The sequence below is a fragment of the Zophobas morio genome, unplaced genomic scaffold (assembly GCF_036711695.1).
Source record: "Zophobas morio isolate AGI-343-1 ecotype UQ-CSIRO unplaced genomic scaffold, CSIRO_AGI_Zmor_V1 ptg000031l, whole genome shotgun sequence".
Taxonomy (NCBI): Eukaryota; Metazoa; Arthropoda; class Insecta; order Coleoptera; family Tenebrionidae; genus Zophobas; species Zophobas morio.
In genome coordinates, this window is record NW_026972136.1 from 12,594,438 (window position 1) to 12,609,027 (window position 14,590).

The 14,590-nt window shown below is 26.3% G+C and overlaps 2 protein-coding genes across 2 annotated transcripts in view; one reads left to right on the plus strand and one right to left on the minus strand.

Annotated features, from left to right (window-relative positions):
* Positions 1–12,938, plus strand: part of LOC135139213 (dynactin subunit 2) — a 46,982-nt gene extending 34,044 nt beyond the window's left edge. The window contains exons 4-5 of the mRNA XM_064069356.1: positions 12,470–12,572; positions 12,628–12,938. Coding sequence (XP_063925426.1) covers positions 12,470–12,572; positions 12,628–12,809 — 285 coding nt within the window. The 3' untranslated portion in view covers positions 12,810–12,938. The remainder of the gene's footprint in view (positions 1–12,469; positions 12,573–12,627) is intronic.
* LOC135139212 (general transcription factor IIH subunit 2) lies at positions 12,820–14,436 on the minus strand. Its single transcript, XM_064069355.1, has 5 exons — positions 14,282–14,436; positions 14,024–14,225; positions 13,673–13,975; positions 13,371–13,624; positions 12,820–13,316 (listed from the first exon to the last, which is right to left on the minus strand). The coding sequence occupies exons 1-5, from the start codon at positions 14,338–14,340 to the stop codon at positions 12,932–12,934; spliced, it is 1,203 nt and encodes a 400-aa protein (XP_063925425.1). The 5' UTR covers positions 14,341–14,436; the 3' UTR covers positions 12,820–12,931.
* Positions 14,437–14,590: the final 154 nt, after the last annotated feature.

The following is a 14,590-nucleotide window of genomic DNA, read 5'->3' on the forward strand; positions in this document are numbered from 1 at the left end:
TTATTCGAATTTCCAATTTTTCGACGTTTCAGTTTTGGGATTTATGTATTTAAATTTTTCAATTTCTAAATTTTTGGATTTTTCGATTTCTCAGTTAAAGTTTTGGGATTTATCAATTTTGGAATTTTTCAAGATTTGGATTTTTAAATTTTTAGGTTTTTCGACTGTCTGTTTTTTTGGTTTTTTACTTACTCGACTTTTCAAAATTTTGCGAGTTTTTAAATATGTACTGAAAAATCCCAAAACTTAAACATTGAAAATTTGAAAATCGAAAAATTGAGAAATCAAGAAATCGGAAAAACGAAAAATCCAAAAGTCGAAAAATTAAAAAATCCATTAAACGAGAAATTGAAAATTAAAAAATCCAAAAATTTAGAAATGCGAAAAATTGAAAAATCGAAAAATTCAAATGCATAAATCCCAAAACTGAAACGTTGAAAAATTCGAAAATCGAAAAATTGAAGAATTGCGAAATCGAGAAGTCGAGAAATCGAAAAATCAAAAAACTGAGAAATGGAAGTGGCGAAAAATCAAAAAACGAGAAAATGAGTTCTTTGTTTGGAAAAAATTTTACAGAATCTTTTTATTAAAAATGTGATGTTTCGTTTTTGAAGGAGAAATCAAAATATTGTCTAAACCAAAAAATTGAAAATTCAAGAATTTTAAAAATCTAAAAAATCCAAAAATCCAAAAATTAAAATATCGAATAGATGAAAATGTTGAAAAATGTAATACTTATTGGCTAGTCCGAATTAGAACTGTTGTCTTGTGAAGTTTGATCTGATATATAATTGATGTTTTCTGAAATCGAATTCATTAATCCGAATTAAAGTTGACATTATGTGAAATATAATTGGACAATTCAAAATTGAAAAAGTTTAGCTTTCAAAAACCGATAAAACAAAAAGTGAAAATTCGAAACATCGAAAAACTGAAAAAACTAATTCCGAAAAATTGAAAAATCGAAAAATCTAAAAACGAGAAATCAAAAAATCGAAAGATTGAGAAATCGAAAAAACAAAAAAGTGAAAAATCTAAAATTTAAAAATTCGAAAAATTGAAAATTTACTAAATCGTGAAATCAAAACATCAACGAATGGAAAAATCGAATAAGTAAAAAAACAAAAAAACAGGAAGTCGAAAAACCTACAAATTTTAAAATCGAAATACATATTGAAAAATCCCAAAACTTAAACATTGAAAATTTGAGAAATCGAAAAATTGAGACATCGAGAAATCGCAAAGACGAAAAATCGAAAAGTCGAAAATGAAAAAAATCTCTTAATCTAGAAATTGAGAAATCGAAAAATCGAAAAATTTAGAAACGTCAAAAATTGAAAAATCGAAAAATTTAAATACATAATAAATCCCAAAACTGAAAACCCATAAACCAAAAAGTGAAAAATCGGAACAACTAAAAACTGAAAAATTAATTCCGAAAGATTGAGAAATCAAAACAACATAAAAGTGAAAAATCAAAAATTTAAAAATTCAAAAAATTAAAGTATCGAATATTTGAAAACATTGAAAAATGTAGGTTTTAAAAAGTCGCAAAATTTTGAAAAATCGAGTAAGTAAAAATTCAAAAAAACAAAGTCGAAAAATCTAAAAATTTAAAAATCGAAATCTTGAAAAATTCCAATATTGAAAAATCCCAAAACTTAAGCAGAGAAATCGATAATTTGGAATATCGAAACATCGGAAAATTAAAAAATCGTTTAATTGAAAAATTGAGAATGTTTAGAAATGCCAAAAACTGAAAAATCGAAAATTTAAATACATAAATCCTAGAACTAAAACGTCGAAAAATTGGAAACGCGAATAATCGTAAAGACGAATAAATCAAGACTGAGAAATCGAGAAATCAAAATCGAAAAATTGAAAAAATGCGAAATCGAAACATCAAAAGATCGATAAATGGGAAAACTCAAAATTGAAAAATTTAAACTTAAAAACCCGATAAATGAAAATATCGAAAAACCGAAAAATTGAAAAATCGAAAAATCTAAAAAGGAGAAGGTCTCAGTCTCAGAAATCGAAACAAAAAAAACGAAAAATCTGAAATTTAAAAATTCGAAAAATTGAAAATTTACAAAATCGAGAAATCAAAACGTCAAAGAATCGAAAAATTAAAAAATTGATAAATCGAGAAATGTAGGACTTAAAATTTCGCAAAATTTTGAAAAATCGAATAAGTAAAAAATCAAAAAAACAAAAAGTCGATAATTCTAAAAATTTAAAAATCGAAATAAATCTTGAAAAATCCCAAAACTTTAACCCTGAAAATTTGAAAACCGAAAAATTGAAAAGTCAAGAATTTTAAAAATCTAAAAAATTCAAAAATTAAAATATCGAATAGATGAAAACGTTGAAAAATGTATCTAAGATTTAAAAACTTGCAAAATTTTGAAAAATCAAAAACACAGAAAGTCGAAAAATCTAAAAATTTAAAAATCGAAATCTTGAAAAATCCAAAAATAGACAAATCCCAAAACTTAAACAGAGAAATTGAAAAATTAAGAAATCGAAAAATCGGAAAGTTAAAAAATCGTTTAATTGAGAAATTGAGAAAAAAAATTAGAAACGCCAAAAATTGGAAACTCGAATAATCGTAAAGACGAATAAATCGAAAAACTGAGAAATCGAGAAATCAAAATCGAAAAATTGAAAAAACGCGAAATCGAAACATCAATAGATCGATAAATAGGAAAACTCAAAATTGAAAAATTTAAACTTAAAAACCCGATAAATGAAAATATGGAAAAATTGAAAAATCGAAACATCTAAAAACGAGAAGGCAAAAATCGAAAGTTCCAGAAATCGAAACAAAAACAAAATGAAAAATCTGAAATTTAAAAATTCGAAAAATTGAAAATTTACAAAATCGAGAAATCAAAACGTCAAAGAATCGGAAAATTAAAAAATTGAGAAGTCGAGAAAGTCTTCAAAATTCGCAAAGTTTTGAAAAATCGAATAAGTAGAAAATCAAAAAACAAAAAGTCGAGAATTCTAAAAATTTAAAAATCGAAATAAATCTTGAAAAATCCCAAAACTTTAACACTGAAAATTGAGAAAATCGAAAAATTGAGAAATCGGAAAGACAAAAAATTTAAAAGTGGAAAAATTAAAAAATCCATTAACCTAGAAATTGAGAAAACGAAAAAATTGAAAAATGGGACAATTCAAAATTGAAAAATTTTAACTTACAAAAACCGATAAATCAAAAAGTGAAAATTCGAAAAATCGAAAAGTAAAAAAACCTAATTCCGAATAATTGAAAAACCTGAAAATGTAAAAACGAGAAGGCGAAAAAACGAAATAAATCCGTTAAATCGAAAATTGATAATAAATCGAAAAATCTAAAAACGAGAAATCAAAAAATCGAAAGATTGAGAAATCGAAACAACAAAAAAGTGAAAAATCTAAAATTTAAAAATTTGAAAAATTGATAATTTACAAAATCGTGAAATCAAAACATCAACGAATCGAAAAATAAAAAAATTGAAAAATCGAAACATGTAAGGTTTAAAAAATAGCAAAATTTTGAAAAATTGAATAAATAAAAAATCAAAAAAACAGGAAGTCGAAAAATCTAAAAACTTAAACGTTGAAAATTTGAAAATCGAAAAATGGAGAAATCGAGAAATCGAAAAGTCGAAAATGAAAAAATCTCTTAATCTAGAAATTGAGAAATCGAAAAATCCAAAAATTTAGAAACGTCGAAAAATTGGAAACTCGAATAATCGTAAAGACGAATAAATCGAAAAACTCAGAAATCGAGAAATCAAAATCGAAAAATTGAAAAAATGCGAAATCAAAACATCAAAAGATCTATAAATGGGAAAACTCAAAATTGAAAAATGTAAACTTAAAAACCCGATAAATGAAAATATCGAAAAACCGAAAAATTAATCCGAAAAATTGAAAAATCGAAAAATCTAAAAATGAGAAGGCCAAAATCGAAAGTCCCAGAAATCGAAACAAAAAAAAAATAAAAACCTGAAATTTAAAAATTCGAAAAATTGAAAATTTACAAAATCGAGAAATCAAAACGTCAAAGAATCGAAAAATTAAAACATTGATAAGTCGAGAAATGTAGGACTTAAAATTTCGCAAAATTTTGAAAAATCGAATAAGTAAAAAATCAAAAAAACAAAAAGTCGATAATTCTAAAAATTTAAAAATCGAAATAAATCTTGAAAAATCCCAAAACTTTAACCCTGAAAATTTGAAAACCGAAAAATTGAAAAGTCAAGAATTTTAAAAATCTAAAAAATCCAAAAATTAAAATATCGAATAGATGAAAACGTTGAAAAATGTAAGATTTAAAAACTTGCAAAATTTTGAAAAATCAGAAAAACAAAGTCGAAAAATCCAAAAATCGACAAATCCCAAAACTTAAACAGAGAAATTGAAAAATTAAGAAATCGAAAAATGGGAAAATTAAAAAATCGTTTAATTGAGAACTTGAGAAAAAAAGTTTAGAAATCCCAAAAATTGAAAAATCGAAAATTTAAATACATAAATCCTAGAACTAAAACGTCGAAAAATTGGAAACTCGAATAATCGTAAAGACGAATAAATCGAAAAACTGAGAAATCGAGAAATCAAAATCGAAAAATTTAAAAAATGCGAAATCAAAACATCAAAAGATCGATAAATGGGAAAACTCAAAATTGAAAAATTTAAACTTGAAAACCCGACAAATGAAAATATCGAAAAACCGAAAAATTGAAAAATCGAAAAATCTAAAAAAGAGAAGGTCTCAGTCTCGGAAATCGAAACAAAAAAATGAAAAATCTGAAATTTAAAAATTCGAAAAATTGAAAATTTACAAAATCGCGAAATCAAAACGTCAAAGAATCGAAAAATTAAAAAATTGATAAGTCGAGAAATGTAGGACTTAAAATTTCGCAAAATTTTGAAAAATCGAATAAGTAAAAAATCAAAAAAACAAAAAGTCGATAATTCTAAAAATTTAAAAATCGAAATAAATCTTGAAAACTCCCAAAACTTTAACACTGAAAATTTGAAAACCGAAAAATTGAAAAGTCAAGAATTTTAAAAATCTAAAAAATCCAAGAATTAAAATATCGAATAGATGAAAACGTTGAAAAATGTAAGATTTAAAAACTTGCAAAATTTTGAAAAACCAAAAAAACAGAAAGTCGAAAAATCTAAAAATTTAAAAATCGAAATCTTGAAAAATCCAAAAATCGACAAATCCCAAAACTTAAACAGAGAAATTGAAAAATTAAGAAATCGAAAAATGGGAAAATTAAAAAATCGTTTAATTGAGAAATTGAGAAAAAAAATTAGAAAGCCAAAAATTGGAAACTCGAATAATCGTAAAGACGAATAAATCGAAAAACTGAGAAATCGAGAAATCAAAATCGAAAAATTGAAAAAACGCGAAATCGAAACATCAAAAGATCGATAAATAGGAAAACTCAAAATTGAAAAATTTAAACTTAAAAACCCGATAAATGAAAATATGGAAAAATTGAAAAATCGAAACATCTAAAAACGAGAAGGCAAAAATCGAAAGTCCCAGAAATCGAAACAAAAACAAAATGAAAAATCTGAAATTTAAAAATTCGAAAAATTGAAAATTTACAAAATCCAGAAATCAAAACGTCAAAGAATCGGAAAATTAAAAAATTGATAAGTCGAGAAAGTCTTCAAAATTCGCAAAGTTTTGAAAAATCGAATAAGTAAAAAATCAAAAAAAAAGTCGAGAATTCTAAAAATTTAAAAATCGAAATAAATCTTGGAAAATCCCAAAACTTTAACACTGAAAATTTGAAAATCGAGAAATTGAGAAATCGGAAAGACAAAAAATTTAAAAGTGGAAAAATTAAAAAATCCATTAACCTAGAAATTGAGAAAACGAAAAAATTGAAAAATGGGACAATTCAAAATTGAAAAATTTTAACTTACAAAAACCGATAAATCAAAAAGTGAAAATTCGAAAAATCGAAAAGTAAAAAAACCTAATTCCGAATAATTAAAAAACCTGAAAATGTAAAAACGAGAAGGCGAAAAAACGAAATAAATCCGTTAAATCGAAAATTGATAATAAATCGAAAAATCTAAAAACGAGAAATCAAAAAATCGAAAGATTGAGAAATCGAAACAACAAAAAATTGAAAAATCTAAAATTTAAAAATTCGAAAAATTGATAATTTACAAAATCGTGAAATCAAAACATCAACGAATCGAAAAAAAAAAAATTGAAAAATCGAAACATGTAACGTTTAAAAAATAGCAAAATTTTGAAAAATTGAATAAATAAAAAATCAAAAAAACAGGAAGTCGAAAAATCTAAAAACTTAAACGTTGAAAATTTGAAAATCGAAAAATGGAGAAATCGAGAAATCGAAAAGTCGAAAATGAAAAAATCTCTTAATCTAGAAATTGAGAAATCGAAAAATCCAAAAATTTAGAAACGTCGAAAAATTGGAAACTCGAATAATCGTAAAGACGAATAAATCGAAAAACTCAGAAATCGAGAAATCAAAATCGAAAAATTGAAAAAATGCGAAATCAAAACATCAAAAGATCTATAAATGGGAAAACTCAAAATTGAAAAATGTAAACTTAAAAACCCGATAAATGAAAATATCGAAAAACCGAAAAATTAATCCGAAAAATTGAAAAATCGAAAAATCTAAAAATGAGAAGGCCAAAATCGAAAGTCCCAGAAATCGAAACAAAAAAAAAATAAAAACCTGAAATTTAAAAATTCGAAAAATTGAAAATTTACAAAATCGAGAAATCAAAACGTCAAAAAATCGAAAAATTAAAAAATTGATAAATCGAGAAATGTAAGACTTAAAATTTCGCAAAATTTTGAAAAATCGAAATAAATCTTGAAAAATCCCAAAACTTTAACCCTGAAAATTTGAAAACCGAAAAATTGAAAAGTTAAGAATTTTAAAAATCTAAAAAATTCAAAAATTAAAATATCGAATAGATGAAAACGTTGAAAAATGTAAGATTTAAAAACTTGCAAAATTTTGAAAAATCAATAAAACAAAGTCGAAAAATCCAAAAATCGACAAATCCCAAAACTTAAACAGAGAAATTGAAAAATTAAGAATTCGAAAAATGGGAAAATTAAAAAATCGTTTAATTGAGAACTTGAGAAAAAAAGTTTAGAAATGTCAAAAATTGAAAAATCGAAAATTTAAATACATAAATCCTAGAACTAAAACGTCGAAAAATTGGAAACTCGAATAATCTTAAAGACGAATAAATCGAAAAACTGAGAAATCGAGAAATCAAAATCGAAAAATTTAAAAAATGCGAAATCAAAACATCAAAAGATCGATAAATGGGAAAACTCAAAATTGAAAAATTTAAACTTGAAAACCCGACAAATGAAAATATCGAAAAACCGAAAAATTGAAAAATCGAAAAATCTAAAAAAGAGAAGGTCTCAGTTTCAGAAATCGAAACAAAAAAATGAAGAATCTGAAATTTAAAAATTCGAAAAATTGAAAATTTACAAAATCGAGAAATTAAAACGTCAAAGAATCGAAAAATTAAAAAATTGATAAGTCGAGAAATGTAAGACTTTAAAATTCGCAAAATTTTGAAAAATCGAATAAGTAAAAAATCAAAAAAACAAAATGTCGATGATTCTAAAAATTTAAAAATCGAAATAAATCTTGAAAAATCCCAAAACTTTAACCCTGAAAATTTGAAAACCGAAAAATTGAAAAGTCAAGAATTTTAAAAATCTAAAAAATCCAAAAATTAAAATATCGAATAGATGAAAACGTTGAAAAATGTAAGATTTAAAAACTTGCAAAATTTTGAAAAATCAAAAAAACAGAAAGTCGAAAAATCTAAAAATTTAAAAATCGAAATCTTGAAAAATCCAAAAATCGACAAATCCCAAAACTTAAACAGAGAAATTGAAAAATTAAGAAATCGAAAAATGGGAAAATTAAAAAATCGTGTAATTGAGAAATTGAGAAAAAAAATTAGGAACGCCAAAAATTGGAAACTCGAATAATCGTAAAGACGAATAAATCGAAAAACTGAGAAATCGAGAAATCAAAATCGAAAAATTGAAAAAACGCGAAATCGAAACATCAAAAGATCGATAAATAGGAAAACTCAAAATTGAAAAATTTAAACTTAAAAACCCGATAAATGAAAATATGAAAAAATTGAAAAATCGAAACATCTAAAAACGAGAAGGCAAAAATCGAAAGTTCCAGAAATCGAAACAAAAACAAAATGGAAAATCTGAAATTTAAAAATTCGAAAAATTGAAAATTTACAAAATCGAGAAATCAAAACGTCAAAGAATCGGAAAATTAAAAAATTGATAAGTCGAGGAAGACTTAAAAATTCGCAAAGTTTTGAAAAGTCGAATAAGTAAAAAATCAAAAAAACAAAAAGTCCAGAATTCTAAAAATTTAAAAATCGAAATAAATCTTGAAACATCCCAAAACTTTAACACTGAAAATTTGAAAATCGAAAAATTGAGAAATCGGAAAGACAAAAAATTTAAAAGTGGAAAAATTAAAAAATCCATTAACCTAGAAATTGAGAAGCCGAAAAAATTGAAAAATGGGACAATTCAAAATTGAAAAATTTTAACTTACAAAAACCGATAAACCAAAAAGTGAAAATTCGAAAAATCGAAAAGTTAAAAAACCTAATTCCGAATAATTAAAAAACCTGAAAATGTGAAAACGAGATGGCGAAAAATCGAAAGAAAACCGTTAAATCGAAATTTGATAATAAATCGAAAAATCTAAAAACGAGAAATCAAAAAGTCGAAAGATTGAGAAATCGCAACAAAAAAATGAAAAATCTAAAATTTAAAAATTCGAAAAATTGAAAATTTACAAAATCGTGAAATCAAAACATCAAGGAATGGAAAAATCAAAAAATTGAAAAATCGAAAAATGTAAGGTTTAAAAAATAGCAAAATTTTGAAAAATTGAATAAATAAAAAACCAAAAAAACAGGAAGTCGAAAAATCTAAAAATTTAAAAATCGAAAAGTCGAAAATGAAAAAATCTCTTAATCTAGAAATTGAAAAATCGAAAAATCCAACAATTTAGAAACGTCTAAAAATTGGAAACTCGAATAATCGTAAAGACGAATAAATCGGAAAACTCAGAAATCGAGAAATCCAAATCGAACAATTGAAAAAATGGGAAATCAAAACATCAAAAATCGATAAATGGGAAAACTCGAAATTAAAAGATTTAAACTTATAAACCCGATAAGTGAAAATATCGAAAAACCGAAAAATTAATCCGAACTCTTGAAAAATCGAAAAATCTGAAATTTAAAAATTCGAAAAATTTAAAATTTACAAAATCGAGAAATCAAAACGTCAAAGAATCGAAAAATTAAAAAATTGATAAATCGAGAAATGTAAGACTTAAAAATTCGCAAAATTTTGAAAAATCGAATAAGTAAAAAATCAAAAAAACAAAAAGTCGATACTTCTAAAAATTTAAAAATCGAAATAAATCTTGAAAAATCCTAAAACTTTAACACTGAAAATTTGAAAATCGAAAAATTGAGAACTCGAGAAATCGGAAAGACAAAAAATGGAAAAGTGGAAAAATTAAAAATCCATTAATCTAGAAATTGAGAAATCGAAAGATCCAAAAATTTAGAATCGAAAAATTTAAATGCATACATAAATTCCAAAACTGAAACGTTGAAAAATTGTAAAATCGAAAAATCGAAAGATGAATTATCGAAAAACTTAGAAATCGAGAAGTCGAAAAACCGAGAAATTGAGAAATGGAAGTGGTTAAAAATTAAAAAATTTTAACTTTCAAAAACCGATAAACCAAAAAGTGAAAATTCGAAACATCGAAAAACTGAAAAGCCTAATTCCGAAAAATTGAAAAATCGAAAAATCTAAAAACGAGAAATCAAAAAATCGAAGGATTGAGAAATCGAAACGAAACAACAAAAAAGTGAAAAATCTAAAATTTAAAAATTCGAAAAATGAAAATTTACAAAATCGTGAAATCAAAACATCAACGAATGGAAAAATCAAAAATTGAAAAATCGAAAAATGTAAGATTTGAAAAATAGCAACATTTTTAAAAATAGAATAAGTAAAAAATCAAAAAAACAGGAAGTCTAAAAATCTAAAAATTTAAAAATCGAAAAATGAACATTGAAAATTTGAAAATCGAAAAATGGAGAAATCGAGAAGTCGAAAATGAAAAAATCTCTTAATCTAGAAATTGAGAAATCGAAAAATCCAAAAATTTAGAAACGTCAAAAATTGAAAAATTGAAAAATCCAAAAATTGAAATACATAATATGTAAATCCCAAAACTAAAATGTTGAAAAATTGAAAAATCGCGAAATCGAAATATCAAAAAATCAAGAAGTCGATAAATCGAAAAATTGAGAAATGAAAGTGGCTAAAAAAATTTTAACTTCAAAGAACCGATAAACCAAAAAGTGAAAAATCGGACCATCGAAAAACTGAAAAAACAAATTCCGAAAAATTGAAAAATCTAAAAACGAGAGGGCAAAAAATCGAAAGATTGACAAATCGAAACAACAAAAAAGTGAAAAATCAAAAATTTAAAAATTTAAAACATCGAGCAATCAAAACATCAACAAAACAAAAAATCAAAAAACTGAAAAATTAAAAAATGTAAGATTTAAAAAGTCGCAGTATTTTGAAAAATTGATTAAGTAAAAAATCAAAAACACGAAAAGTCGAAAAATTTAAAAGCCGAAGTATTTAAAAGTTCCAAAATTGAAAATGATAGAAGACAAATAGAAGATAATTTTTATATATTTCATTCCGAGGTTTCGTCTTGTTTTATTTTCGAATTGTCAATATTCGTCAGTTTATTCGATTTTTCACTGAGTCAGGTTGATAAAAAACACCACTTCCCATTTAAAATCAACCCATGTTAAATTTAGATATTAATTTTTGTTAAAGAATAATGGTCTGTACGGATGTGGCGCTTACTTGTTTAAACTCCATCAATTCGCTTTTATCTTAAGAAAAGTACTTTCTAAATTGAACATATTTTATTGTGTGATAGTCAGTGGGGGGACACAATTTGAGTGATGAGTTAAATATGAAGATATAAAACAGGCTGTCATTACCAATTAATAGAAATTGTGTAACAGAAATAAATAGAAAAATACATTCAAGAAAAAATAAAAACGTACTTGTCCACATACTTTTGGTTTTATATCATCACTGAGGAGACACACAAAACAAAACAACTTATTATTTTTTTCACAACCGTACATCCACAAAAATTTAGCATGCTTGTTATGTGGATTAAAATATCTATGAAAGTCTCTCCCTAAATTTTCCACTAAAATTTTATCGTCGTAAGACGGGACGATTTTTTATTAAATATTCAACTCAATTCATTATTTTTATTTAAAATCGAACAGTTTCACTCGCACTGAATGAAAATGTAATCCCGCAACTGAGTTACTGGTAGTGGTCACTGTTCGATCAGCTGAATACAGCGACTAGACGCACGGTTTCCATGGCAACGGTGTAAACAAAACGTCTAAATGAGGCATGATTTAGTCTCCTCTTTTATCAGCACTTGAGTAACGTATCATATATCCAAGATACAACATCTTTAGATGTAAGTTTTGATAATTATGACACAAACTTTTGGATAATTTTTTAAATATTTGACATTTATAGGACATTGTTACCGGGGTCTAAGCCCCATTTCTTAAAAGAAAACTTGCATTTCCTTACGAGTATTAAATACATTTTTTACATTTTTTGAAAACTAAAAAAACGAGAATATCTGAAAAAAAAAGCAAAATGATGTTTCTGCAATATACTTGTTTACGTTGTTTTTTTTTTTTAAAGCAGTGAATTTACGTATGCACGCAGGCTTTTATTGTCCATTTGTAAATTTAATATCATTAATTAAATTAAATAATGTATGTAATGTTATTAAAGGTAAAGAAGCGTGCTACACGTTTGTTTTAAGTGAGTTTTTCCACAACAAAATTTTGTGATGACGTCAACAACATTTTGGCAAGGACACGGATATCAATTTAAATAGGTGTAGTGTAATACATACTAATAACACAGTATTTTATTCTTAAATTTTCGAGAAAAGGGGGTGAGCCGTTCTTGATTTGATCAATAAAATAAATTCTGCCGTCTACCGTCTGTCAGCTACCATCTGCTGTCTGCCGTCTGTGTCGATTTTTATTAGGCAGATAATTTCCGAAACTACCGGACCGATTATTGTCAAATTTTATCTTTATTTTAGGAATATCATATAGGTGGTAAATGCTAACCAAAATTTGTCTAATCATCACCACCAACAATGTGATGAACGTTACCTCAAAATGGTGCATAATAAATTATTATTATCATCATGTAGTACAGTTCAAAGTTTAAACGTTGTTAAAAAGATTGTGTTAGTAAGTAAATGATTCTACAGGTTTTTTTATTTTGTTTCAGATTTTAGAATTGTATGAACTGGTGAAAAACAGCGAAAAAATGAATAAACTATTGCCCCAAACAATTGAGCGTCTAAAAGCTCTAGAAGGCTTACACAATAAGGGTTGGTACACAGAATATACCATGAATGATAATGACTTATAAATTTTTTGTTACAGCTACAGATTTTGTAAAAACTCTAACTCAAGTAGAAACAATGCAAGCCGACATAACGGCCAACGTGCAAAACAACAAGACGTTGTTACAGGGGGTTCAAGAAAGTTTCGCCACCAATCTCAACGAAATCAACGCAACTGTCGTGAACCTCGACGCCAGGATTAAAGCTTTAAAGAAAAAATAGATAGCTAAAATAACTTGAATGGCTTATTTATTTAATCATTTTTTTATTGTTCTCATTTATAAATTATATTAATATGTAACAATAATGTAACTATTTTCTATTTCTTTATTAAACTGAACGTGTTACTGAGTTGTATTATGAGCTATTTGGAATGTTGATAAGTTCGTGGCACAGCCTGGACAAGTATGTAGAATATCGTGAACGAAAATATCACAGTTGATGCAAAATATCTTTGTGCAGTTTGGACACCGATACACTTGTTTATCAGTTTCAGAAAAATTCTTCTGACATGCAAAACAAATGAGAGTTTGATTTTCATATGTAATTTCGTCATAATTGGCTGCTGGGAATAAGTGATGGTAAGATCTTGCTAAGTGAGGGGCTGATACTAGTGTCAAACCACACGCTCGACACTCTACAGGTAATTCACAATATTTACTGTAACATTGAGGACAATAGTAGCCCCCTGTGTTGAGTTTACTACCCTCATCTGTACTATCCACGTGACTGAAAAAAAAAACAAATTAACTATGTTTTAACCCCACTTTGGATGATTTTTACCACATGCACATTGTTAACGGTTCTTCTGTACCTTCCACAGACATCTGATGTGGAAATCCCATTTTAATTAAATTGGATTCAAGAGTCAGAGCAGCAGGAGGAGGATCTACTTGCTGATACAACAAATCTTTAAAATGACAATCATCAAGTATTACATTATAGAGACCACCAGTTTCATTAGCTAATCGACGACATACATGGACTTCAGCTGCTAATCCTATAACTGAACATCTTACACCTTCTGACTTCAAATTCTACAATAAACACACTTATGACTTATACCAAATGATTCACAACATTACCAAAATAGTAGTGTTAATGTCTCCAGGATCACAAGTGGTTAAACTTCCCATAACAACCAAAATTTCTCTACTGGCATGTGATGGTAACAACTTCAAAGCCCTCAATGCCATTTCAAGACTATTCTGCAATGAAGGTTCCCCTATGAGCGAAGTTTGTTTTAAGTTGTTAATTGCTTTGATATGTTTCCGTGCATTCCCAGCTAAATCACTAATTTTCTCAGCTCTTTTATTGTGCATTATAATAATACCCATCTGACTGATTGGATTTTGATCGAAAAATTCCTCAATGAAATTTTCCATAATCTAGAATCCATTCATACATATATGGTAAAGTTTTACTTAAATGATTACCTTAACGGTACAAAGAAGACGAGTTGGTTTAAGATCTTGGCTTGACATGGAGTCAGAACAATCAAGAATAACATACAAATGTCTCATCATACCAAGCTTAGAGTTACCTTGCTTTTGTGCTTGGCGCTTCCGTTTGGCCCTTTGGATGATATCGGCCACGGAAGCTTCGAGGAACCCATCGTCGTCTTCCTTTATTGCTTCCCTGAAAGAGTTGTGTTTTTAAGGTTAGGTCTTTATGTACCATAAAATCACTTTTACCAGGTTTTTTCGTAACCAGTTTCCCATCTATATTCCTTCTGTTCTTCTTCGTCGACCATTTTAATTTAATGTAGCCAGAAATAACTATAAAAATATTGTTATGATTTTCTACTTAAATGTTAGGTTAGTTTAAATTTATTAATATGACGGTTTGACAGAACACTTATTATTGTTAGAAATGCAAAGTCCCTACAAATTTCAAGAAACAAAAAATAGAGCCATCTGGCGTCGTAGTGGCCCAACTAACGAGCAAGCGCGAAGTTTAAAAATTAGTATCATATTTTCTATTTATTAAATTCACGACCTGCT

What these genes read in the sequence shown, in the direction of transcription:
- LOC135139212 (XM_064069355.1), bottom strand. Translation starts at nt 14,340, where the DNA reads ATGGTCGACGAAGAAGAACAGAAGGAATATAGATGGGAAACTGGTTAC. An exon ending in GTCTTCTTTGTACCGTTAAG is followed by an intron (nt 13,976 to 14,023) that starts GTAATCATTTAA and finishes AATGGATTCTAG; the next exon opens with ATTATGGAAAATTTCATTGA. An exon ending in ACATTAACACTACTATTTTG is followed by an intron (nt 13,625 to 13,672) that starts GTAATGTTGTGA and finishes TGTTTATTGTAG; the next exon opens with AATTTGAAGTCAGAAGGTGT.